The 11,568-nt window shown below is 34.4% G+C and overlaps 1 protein-coding gene across 12 annotated transcripts; it reads left to right on the top strand.

Annotated features, from left to right (window-relative positions):
• The first annotated feature begins 2,522 nt into the window (after positions 1–2,522).
• Positions 2,523–11,417, top strand: LOC125836195 (protein NARROW LEAF 1-like). 12 transcript variants are annotated; one of them, XM_049515308.1, is made up of 7 exons: positions 2,523–2,750; positions 3,204–3,263; positions 3,425–3,915; positions 4,302–4,445; positions 9,357–9,597; positions 9,710–10,210; positions 10,703–11,417. In XM_049515308.1, the coding sequence occupies exons 3-7, from the start codon at positions 3,442–3,444 to the stop codon at positions 11,107–11,109; spliced, it is 1,767 nt and encodes a 588-aa protein (XP_049371265.1). In that variant the 5' UTR covers positions 2,523–2,750; positions 3,204–3,263; positions 3,425–3,441; the 3' UTR covers positions 11,110–11,417. The 12 variants fall into 12 exon arrangements, with proteins under 12 accessions (XP_049371265.1, XP_049371258.1, XP_049371257.1 ...); XM_049515301.1 differs by having other exon boundaries at positions 3,397–3,915; XM_049515300.1 differs by having other exon boundaries at positions 2,523–2,755; positions 3,397–3,915.
• Positions 11,418–11,568: the final 151 nt, after the last annotated feature.

Genomic DNA, 11,568 nt, shown 5'->3' with positions numbered 1-11,568 from the left:
TAAAATATTTTTGTTAGGAAGCATTTATTCTTAATGCTAGATTTTTTATTACGTGAATTTAAATTTTGTTGGACAGTAATATGAGTATAGACATGGGATGAATAACCAAAAATATATTATTTTCATATTTCCTTTTCCTTTTATTCTTCCAACCCAAAGATTTAATGTTAATTCTTGAATACAATTATAAGATGACCAATTTATTCATGTATGTACCAAAAGTAAATTCTCATTATTGAAATTAAGGAGTTACAGTTTAATATATTATTTTAAATGGTTTGTTAGTTTTTGTTATTATATGTTATCTCTAGTACAAAAAAAATATAGGTATGGTGAAATAAATATTTGAATTTGAGAGATAGTGTGTCACACTTGTGGATCCTCAAACAAAATATCATGATATTTTTACCCTTTTTCATGAAAAGACCAAAAAAATTACAATGTTAAATGATATATATATATCTTGTCACTAAATATGAGAAGCAAAAAAGAATCACCACTACAATATACTTATAAGTAAAATATATAGTGAGTATTTTTTTTTTCTCTCTTGATGATAGAATGGAAAAGAAGAGTACAAAATTAAACAAGACCCCCACACCATTCCTCTCTTATTGATAAGTTGGGAATTGAATTATTAGATGAGTGAGTGTGCAACTTTTGGGAGGCAAATAAGGATGGGGCCCTAATTTCATACCACAAAAAAAAAATTAAAAAAATTAAAATATAATGGTATCCTAGAAATCATAACTTCATTATGTTCTTGTCAAGACGAACATAATTTTAACTTTTGATAGTAATAAAACTAGTAATTATTGTTTACGAAGAACTTTCAGACAAGAATAAATTGCTCGGATGGTAAGTAAGCAACTCTTACTTCTAATTTTAAAATTGTGAGTTCGAATCACCACAAGAATAAAAAGGTTGGCAGCTCTTCGAGGAAGAGGTAAAAAAATATATAAGAAAACTTCGATATAAAAAACCTATCATAAGAACTTGAGACGTGAGATATGAATCTTTCAACACTTTAGAAAATTAAATACCTTTTTAACTTAAAATCTAACACTAATAGCAAAACTATATGCATAAACAAAGAAGTTTAACCTACTATTAGAAGGAATAGGATTATTATCCAATATATTCACTCATCAAAATAATATAGTAGTCAAAACATATTTTTATATATATACTAATGTGTAGTTTATATAAAATATACACACTTTACACAATAATATACATTTAAGTAGTGAATGTAATTATTTTTTTATCAATGGGTTAAATATGTAACTTGCCTAATTTAATTTGCTGCTATTTTGTGAGGATAGTAGCCTTTCAACAATAATTATTGTCTCGTTATTATTTTGAGCAATAAAACTAATTTCTACTTTTAAAACAAATTACGTGACATAATTTTCTTTTGTCACTTTAAATTCTTTTTTTTTTACACTCAAACAAATAATTAAGGAGTGTTTTGAATTACTAGTTTTAAAAACCTTTTATTTTAAAAATATATATATCAGGTCAAACAATGCTTCATAAATTAAAATTAAATAATAATTGTGTGAGGATATTATTTATATTTTATCTATACAATTTTATTTTCCATAAATAGTAGTTTGAGATATTTTATGCACTAAATTGACTTTTAACTATAAAAGAAAAGTGTTGTTTAGTGATTATTCAAATGATGAGTGGCAACAAAAAATATGAAAAAGGGTAGAAAGAAAAGGAAAAGAAAGAATGACAGTGACTGCAAAAAGTGAAGAAGAAAATAGAAAAAAGGGTTTTGGGAAAAATTAGAAATCTCATTAACAAATGGTACTTTTTGCATCAATACATACTACTTAGTTACTGGATACACTTGCTAAAAATAGCAAAAAGAAAAATAATACTTACTCTAGATAATCTATGTTTTTACTTAATTTGTGAAAATAACCTATGTTTTCTTTATTAATTTTTTTCTTTTTTACTAGATTTTCCTTTACTTTAACTCATTAACAAATACTTGTTCCTTTATGCATCACTATAGAGTTAGTCATTTGTTTCAATATACATGATACTCTCAAAATTACGAGATTTAAATTTATGAATTTTAATTGTAAAAGTATATATAAAAACTTTATAATTTTTGAAATAATTTTATGTACAATTTAAAACTACATAAAAATTACTAATACTTATAAATTAAAAATAATTAACAACTTTAATTTTTTTATTAACTCTTGAAATTTGATTGTGCAATATAAATTGAGAGACAAAATATATTTTTCTTTTTTGATTTTTCACCTGGTATATTGAAGTCTGACTATATTTCAATCTCAGAATAATACTTTTAACAATTTTTTTTTCATACTCATAACTTGAATTTCTCAAAATAATGTTTCTAACAAGATTTTTTTCATACTCATAACTCGAATACCAGTATATCTATGCTAAAATACCTTTTTTTTTTCATTTTCTCAAATATAATCTCTATTTGTTTTTGGACTTTTTCCTGTTTTCTTTCCTTTTCTTTTCTGACACACACACACAGAGTGAGACTCTGATAGGCACGCGCGCTCAAGCACAGACAAATAGAGCATTGGATTGTGATTCTACTGCAGATTTAGAATAATGGGGTTATTCAATTGAGTGAAGAAATTTTGTTGGATTAATTTGGTGGATTAGTGTGGAGGGGGGCCTTGTTCTTGAAGTCTTTCTTAGGGCACTTTTTTCTGGGGATTTTTCAGGGACTTCATTGTTGCTGACAGGTGAGGTGAGGTGAGGTGAGGTTTCTTTTGAATTTGATTGTAAAGATTCGATCTTTATATGTTTTCTTGACATGGGGTTTGCTTAATTCCATTCTTGAATTAACTTGATCTTCTCCTGCTCTATATTGACTTGTTTCTTGGTTCTAAAGAGTTTTTACAGTTCAGTTGTTTTATCTTTCATGTGTGTAAGATATTCTCTTTGTTTATGTATTTATTTTTCTGTATTTATTAACTTAGTTGTGGTGGTACATACTAAGGTGAGAACAAAATAAAGGGTGCATTTATTTCTATATATGATATGACCTATTGCTTACAAAGTTGCTTGTTGGTTTCTGATTGTATCTTTGCTTTCTATGGAAGTGCACAAGTTGTTTTCTTTCAGTAGATTTTGGGATATTTTGAGTTTTCTTTTTTGTTCTTGCTAATGCTGCTTCACGTTAATGTAAATTCCAGGTGCAGCTTATTGATTACTTTGGTTTGTACAATGTTATAAGGTGCCTCGGTATGGATGTGGTAAGGTTAATTCTGTTGTTGTCAAACTATAATGCTATTTTATTCGCGTTTTTTTTGGTTATTCGAATTAATGGAACTAGTACTTCATATAGAACATTTCCTTTCAAGGTTGAATTAGGGGGAGCTTTTGCAGCTAAGCAGATGTTTTAATGAATTACCAGACTGGAAAGTTCAAAATATGGATAGACTGGATTTAGGATTCAATCACTCTGGATCTGTGCAATCGGAGGAGTCAGCCCTGGATTTGGAGAGAAATTATTTCAACCAACTTCCTTTGTCAAGTCCACCACCACTGCAAGCCTTTGCATCAGGTTGTCAGGTCGCCGAGAGCAATGCTGCCTACTTCTCATGGCCTTGCCGCTTGGATGCTGCTGAGGACCGGGCCAATTACTTTGGTAACCTTCAGAAGGGGGTTTTACCTGAAACCCTGGGGGGACGTCCCACGGGACAGCAAGCTACAACATTGCTTGAAGTTATGACCATTAGAGCATTTCATAGCAAAAACTTGCGCCGCTTTAGTCTTGGTACAGCAATCGGATTTCGTATCCGGCGAGGTGCTTTGACAGAGATACCAGCTATTCTTGTCTTTGTTGCCAGAAAAGTTCACAGGCAATGGCTCAACCTTGTCCAATGTCTACCAGCTTTTCTTGAGGTTTAATCTTGTTGGAACCCCTGTACTTGCATTTAGTATAAACAGTTTTAATGTAATGATTTTATTGCTTAGGTGACACTAATGAATTAAGGCTTTTCTATCAATTTTTTTCATTACCCATCTGTGTTTATTCTGCTAACAGTCCTTGTTCTTCATGGAACGAGGTTAAGTAGTAAAAGTCTTTCACCAAACGGTAAAAAATCCCATGTCTAAATCGGTATAGGATCTATTACATTAACATGCACTGAAGTTCAGTAGATTCACTAACTTCTTTTTGTTTCTTTTGATAACGGTGGTGTCCGGGCCAGCTTTGGTTCATTGACTTTTCTGGAGTCTAACTGTTCTACCAATACTATTGGGCTTGAGAATCTTTCGTAATTGGGCAGGGACCAGGTGGTGTTTGGTGTGATGTTGATGTTGTGGAGTTCTCATACTTTGGGGCACCGGCAGCAACTCCAAAGGAACAGCTATATACTGAACTTGTTGATGGTTTACGGGGAAGTGATCCATGCATTGGTTCTGGTTCCCAGGTAATTGTCTCTTCTTGATCAGAATGTCCTTTCATTACTATGCATCAAGATAGTGTAAAAAAATTACAAGTGTTTAGCACTGAGCTTCTAGAAATTCTGTCCAACTACTGTAGGAACGTTTCCTTTACACCAAAGTGAAATATTAAACTCTTAATCCTCTATGTCTATTTCTCAATTCCATCAGATATTCATCTGTTCCTTTTCCCCTCGTCCACAGAATGCATGTGCAGGCTAGTTGCGCGAACTTCCTCAACATTTTTTTTATAGTAATAAGGTATTGTATTAAAAGTGAATTAGAACTACGCAAGTGCTTCAAAACATAGTTACAAGTTGTGCAATTCCCCAATCATATCTTACAAGGCATATGTATCCTGTACAAAGCTAGTTTGCACCAAAAAAAGCTAGCAACATAATGGCTCTAAACTTAAGGCAAAGAATGTTTGTCCTTTTGCCTTTAAAAATTCTGTTTTTTCCTTCTAACCAGACAGCTAGTATTCCAAAATTTGAGGCCTTTTTTATGTGATCTGATTCGGTCCCAGGCTCCCAGCACATAAAATATTATTGAATAGAGAAAGGCATAGTCTGACACATTCCAAGTAAAGCAAAAATTGAATTCTACAGCTGTGGTGTGGTCTTGCAATGGAGAAAAAGGTGATTGACTTCTTCAGGGTGTTCTATTTCCCTATTTTGTTCAATCTACATGTCACTAGGGTCTTCTCCACTGTTTCTGGTCAGAAGTAAGAACACAAGGAATACACTGAACTCTATAGCACTACTGTGAATTCACAACAAAGGAGTAGATGATTCATGTCCTCCCTGTTCCTCTTGCACATGCAACACCTATTCAACTTTAGACAGCCCATTCTCTTCAAGTTGTGTGCTGTTGGAGTATACCGTGCGGCACTCTTACCAAGAAAGCTACTTTTGGGTGCCTTATTCCTCAAACACACTCCCACAAAGTTTCCTACCTTGTTGTGTGATACGATATCCTGGAAAACATTCTACCAACAGTTTTCTCCACATCATCCTGTCATGGTCCTTTACAATGTCAACGTTGTTATCTTTCTGTAGAAGATCTCCATCTCATCCCATTCCCAATCTTGGATAAGTTTCCTAAGGATATGTTCATGGTCTATCCTTATGCATCCATTCATTGTTGCCTGTTGGTCAGGGTGCTTTTTCTTTTTATGTAGTTCTTTATCTCATTGTGGTGAATTTGATTCATTTGGATGTTTGTTATGCAGAGATTAATGAACTTATAAATTTCATGATCTATGTAAATGATTGGTCTTCAAAGAAATAATTAGTTGTTTTATTAAAAAACTGAACTCATGTTTGATTAAGACATTAGCTGTAAGAAACTTTTTGCTAATCTTGGATGAACTTAGGATTTTTGATCCTTGATAAGAGAGTTTCAGGATCATGGAATCCTTTTCTATCACATGGGAAGTGCTGTAGAACAAATTTTTTTCTCCAAGTACAAATCCTGTATTTATCAGCATGAAGAAACTAACGGAGGGGATTAATCTATTCTGAAATTGGTGAAATCCGTAAATGAAATTTAAGTGAGCTCACATCTCTGAAATTGTAAATATCGTATTAAGGGCATCAATTGCAGGATTTTCTCTCTCTCTCTATTACCGGAGTATACAGTTTTTATCAACAATCTGGTATCGTTAATTTACCCATATAACAAAAGCATCAGTTTTCTATCCTCCTATATGAATCTTCCAGAACCTTCATGAACTGTGAGCACCAATTGCTGCAACACCAAAGGATGATTTTTTGAGTCAAAACTATCTGATTGTTACTCTCTTTCTTCAGTCACTACCTATATAGAGTTGCCAACTACCATTAATTTCGATTCTTCTCTATAGCCTATCCAGTACCCATCATCTTAAGACTGCTCTGACACCTTAACTTTTTGAAACGTCAAGCACCTCTGCAAGGTCCTCTCTACTTTATTCAGGTGGCACAGTTTCATCACCAGTGGGATTAATAGGCAAAAAGAGGTTTCCTAGTGGACAATTTACATATATTTTACATAATAAAGAGATTGTCCAAATGTGTTTTATCAAATTGAAACAGTAAGGTGTAAACTAGGAAAATATTATTTATTCTACGTGCGACCTTTGAGGAAGTATTGTTCAAGTTTTCCATATCTGTCAGCAAGAGAACCCCGTTTCCCCACCTCTTGTTTGCTTGTTTGTACTTTTCTTATCTTTATTGAAAACATATTAGAATATTGTTGTGGTTACCTTGTATCCAAGGGATGATAGTGGTACTAGATAGAGGATTTTCTAATTCATGAATCCTGACATTCATGTGTAGTTGGTTATTGGCGAAATGTTTTGAGATTCCTTCTATCTTCATTAAGAAGAGTCATATCTTTGACGAATCAAGTATTTTTTTATTTAATTCCTGACTCAACAAGAAATAAAGGCGCATATCTATTCTAGAAAGAATCTCCTCCTCCTTTCTATAATGCTGGCTAGACTTAACAAATTAAATCTTTTCAAATGAGTAGAGGTGTAGATCTTGAAATTGTACATAGCACCTAGGCTGTCCCCATGCTAGATGTGATCTGCACAGGAGCAACAACAACAACAACATACCCAGTGTGATCTCATTAGTGAGGTCTGGGAGGGTAGAGTGCACACAAACCTTACCCCTACCTCATATAGATAGAGAGACTATTTCCAATTGATCCTCAGCTTAAATAAAGCCGTGCCAAACAGTTTGAAAAGGGGATACAATCATACAAATATGGGAGCAATAACAAGAACAAATTAATGTGAAATGGAGAATGCTACACAACAAACAAGATGTTCGGCCTGAATAGTGGAGGAGTGGAGAAGAGAAAGGAATTCCTCAAAACTTGTTTGGTGCGACATTTCAACTGCCATTAGCTAATCGAGTGTCACGGATATGTCACCAGTGGATAGGTAATGCCTATTTAATGCTTAACCGATGGTTATTTAAGCTGGTTGCTGCATTGTGAGAAGAAAAACAATGTATTGGTGGTGAGTCTGGTGGGTTTGCCAATCCATCAGTGATGTCTGAATATGTTTTGACAAATTGGTGATACTACAGAGGCTACTTGGATATTGATCTTAACATGCCAAGGTCAAAGTCTGGTTGAAGACGGGTGAAACACACCGAATTGGCGAATTCTCTACTGTACTGATCGAAGATGGATATTACTCTTACTGGGTTTTACTGGAGAAGGGAACTGAACTCATAATAAATCCTAGCAAGACAATCATAGAGATGGAACACAGATATAAATAAAAAGTTGGGCGACACGAACACACAAATATGCAATTGATAGAGAACACACCAAAGATAATGTTAACTTTAACTCTGTGTTTCTTAAGAGACACAGAGTTACTGCTCTTAGAAGTTAGAATTCTGATTGTTAGCTATCAAGAGAGACTTTCATGGATTGACATACTCTCGTTGTGGATTTGATCTTTATTAGTTGCTCTATCCCATTTTATGTGAGACTTTCCTTCGTAGTATGTCCCTAAAAGTATGACGTCCTCTTTTTTGAAAGTATCTAATTTTAGCATCCTCTTTTTACCCTTAATGACATTACTTGTTGGGATCCACCAATTATTAAAGTTCATTCTTTTATAAGGAAAAAAAAATCCATGTGTAACTCTCATCACCACTCGTTTAAAAGGGTTATTTTTGGATTACATGTCAAAAGTCTTTTTGCATACCCAGTCAAACACCTTCACATAAAATGTGATGGAGAGAGTACAATTCAGCCATTTAGACACATATTCGTTTCTTTTTGAGGTGGTAGATATATATTCTTTTCTTTTTTGTTCTTTTAGGGAAACTGATGGAACATTGATAAAGTATTTGTTGGGTTATATGGTGAATTGTGTTAAAACCTCATTTGAAAGTTTGAAATATTAAAGGAGGGTGCTTTTTTAATTCACTTATTTCTATAGAACATGTCCCTTCACATGCTAACATATTTCTTTTTCTTGGACCTATCACGTAAACTATTTTCTTTTTTGTGGCAGCGGGATTCGAATGAAGGATTTCTATCTGCTTCTATATTTTAGTGTTGGACATGATAATAAAAAGATATAATATATGTGGAGTGTTGTTGATCCTAAGAAGTTCGTAATTTTTGTATCCCGTGGAATTAGTCGAGGTGCGCGAAAGTTGGCCCGGACACCACGGTCATGAAAAGAAAAGTTCTTAATATTTAGAATGTGACATTTTATTGTAAACAGTGGTTAAATGGTTTACCGGTTGATTGATCTAAAGATGGATTACTTTTCTAGCCTTACCTAAGTATGCCATTAATGCATTTCTAATCCTCTTTTCCTTGTATATATAATCCTAGTCAATTTTGTGATGTAGATACAAAAAGTGGATTTGAAGTGAGCCTACCGTGAAAGTGATTGATCTGATTTTAAAATATTTGATGTTTGCAATTTTCTCCGTTATGCTTTCATGGAGTAACTTTTAACTTCAAGATTACCCAAACATACTAAATACACCTTTTCTTCTATCACACTCTGCATTGCAACACTAGATTTTGTACTTTCTTTGTCCCATTTTTTCCCTGTGTAGGATGGACCTAAAATTTATTACCTAGAGATAAATTGCAAGTAATTGAAGAGAAATTGGTAAACGAGGTACTTTTATTGATTGGAGATTTTATAAGCTTAACAGTAGGATGAAAGTAACTTCTGAAGTTAGTTATGATGTTTAAAAGGTAATCCATTGTTAAGGAAAAAAATTCCTCTTTTAAGAATGTTGACACGAAGCCCATGTTGAGATAAAAGTAATTACTTTTCTTGATCCTGCAGATTTATTGTCTTAATTGATTTGGCTTCACATAACATTTTATTCTGAAGTAACCTTTTTGTCTTTCATATGTCCTAGGTTGCTAGTCAGGAAACATATGGAACCTTGGGTGCGATTGTTAAAAGTCGGACAGGAATCAGGCAGGTTGGTTTCCTTACCAATCGTCATGTAGCAGTTGACTTGGATTATCCAAGCCAGAAAATGTTTCATCCTCTGCCACCTAGCCTGGGGCCTGGGGTGTATTTAGGTGCTGTGGAGAGGGCTACATCCTTCATAACAGATGATCTTTGGTATGGCATATTTGCTGGTACAAACCCAGGTAATGTAAATGGTGTTTGTTGTATCATACTTTTGCCCAATTGAACAACAGTAGTGTTTCGAATTGGATCCAGACACCCATGTATTCCGGTTGTGATGTTGTAATCTTGCAGAAACATTTGTTCGAGCTGATGGAGCATTTATTCCATTTGCCGAAGATTTCAACATGTTGAATGTAACGACGTCTGTGAAAGGAATAGGAGACATAGGTGATGTCAATAAAATAGACTTACAGTCTCCTGTTGGTAGCGTCATTGGTAGGCAAGTGGTGAAAGTTGGAAGGAGCTCTGGTCTTACGACTGGGAACATTATGGCCTATGCCCTGGAGTATAATGATGAAAAAGGAATTTGTTTCTTTACAGATTTTCTAGTTGTTGGTGAGAACCAACAGACATTTGATCTTGAAGGTGACAGTGGTAGCCTCATTCTCTTGACTAGCCCAGAGGGGGAGAAGCCACGGCCTATAGGAATAATTTGGGGGGGAACTGCCAATCGAGGTCGTTTAAAATTGAGAGTTGGCCAACCTCCTGAGAATTGGACTAGTGGGGTTGATTTGGGGCGTCTCCTTGATCTTCTTGAACTTGATCTCATTACATCCAACGAGAGTCTCCAAGGTTGGTATCTCTCAGCATCTAATGCTCCTTAGTCGGTATCAGTACTTCCATTTTAAAAATTGTCATGAAATTATTGGATTTTGACATGATATGACGTGAAGTGCAACCCCTTCCCCTGCCACGAAAAGGGTTATAAATGGAGTGTGGTTCTGGGAGGGTAAGGACTCACCAAATATGTTGTTACTTTTTGCATGGTCATGTTGTTAAAATACAAGCTTAAATTATAAATGGCTTGGTTAGTATAGGATTATTAGCTCTCTAAAAGGTGTCCCCAGTGTGGAAGGATAGATAAACTATACTAAAGACTATATTGGTTTATTGTGCCAGTTATAACAGTTTGGTCTTTGAGGAAATATTTGTGAAATGTGGTGGAACAAAAAGATTGTAGATATGAGTCCAAAAACTTAGTATTCAGTCTAATAAAAGCTTTGATTTCTAATTTTTGCCTTCAAATTTTCTTGATCTCTATCATTTATTATTTCATCTCTGTAGTCCCTACTTCTGTATTCACTTCCTCTAAATCAGTTGCATTGCAAGATCAAATTATTGCATCAGCTGCGGGTACTGGTTCTGCTGTTGGAGGGTCGTCACCAGCAGAGCGGATTCAATTGAAAGCTGAAGAAAACTTTGAGCCAATCAATTTAAACGTCCGACAAGATCCCATTGATGATGAATCTGACGAAGGGATAGTTCCACCACTCGAGCATAAACACTTCCACATTCAGGATAGAAATAAAGCAACTCCCTGCGTTGAGCATCAGTTTATCCCAAGTGTCTCTGGGATTCAACATGGAAATGGGGAATTAAAAAGACTCTCTGTGATGGGAGGATCAGATGATGAGATGTATGTTTCTTTGCAGCTAGGGGAGCAGCGCGAACCAAAGAGAAGGAAACAATGATGAGTCGTCTCCGTTTGCCAAAAAAAAAAAAAAAAAGAGTGAATTGCCTCATTTTATTTGCTTCATTTGTCTTTGGGAGGCTCAGTCATGCACTGAGCTGGGAGGACTTGTAGTATTATTTAAGCCCCCCACCAGTATGAGTATTATTATTATTATTCTTTTTCACTTTTAATTCATGAAGCTACATATAGAGGTTAGATATTAAGTTGTACAATATGTAAGAAATGTGTTTAGAAGAGAAGTGTATCTATTTGTTGTATCATTTCTGTGAAGCTGTCATACAAAATTTATGAAGTGGAGTAAGCCCCAGAACTGTCATTTTGTATCCATGTCTTTAACTCAAGAAGATCAGAGAATGTGCAACTTTCCAAGGAAGCATGTAATACAAAAACAATATTTTGAGTAACTGCATGTGTTTAGCAGAAACTGTATATGAACCTCAGCTTCTACATAAATGAG

The sequence above is a fragment of the Solanum verrucosum genome, unplaced genomic scaffold, assembly GCF_900185275.1.
Source record: "Solanum verrucosum unplaced genomic scaffold, falcon-dt-bn FXZP01000278.1, whole genome shotgun sequence".
In the NCBI taxonomy this organism is placed as follows: Eukaryota; Viridiplantae; Streptophyta; class Magnoliopsida; order Solanales; family Solanaceae; genus Solanum; species Solanum verrucosum.
Note: the sequence above shows the minus strand (reverse complement) of the source record. Positions and strands in the feature narration are given on the sequence as shown.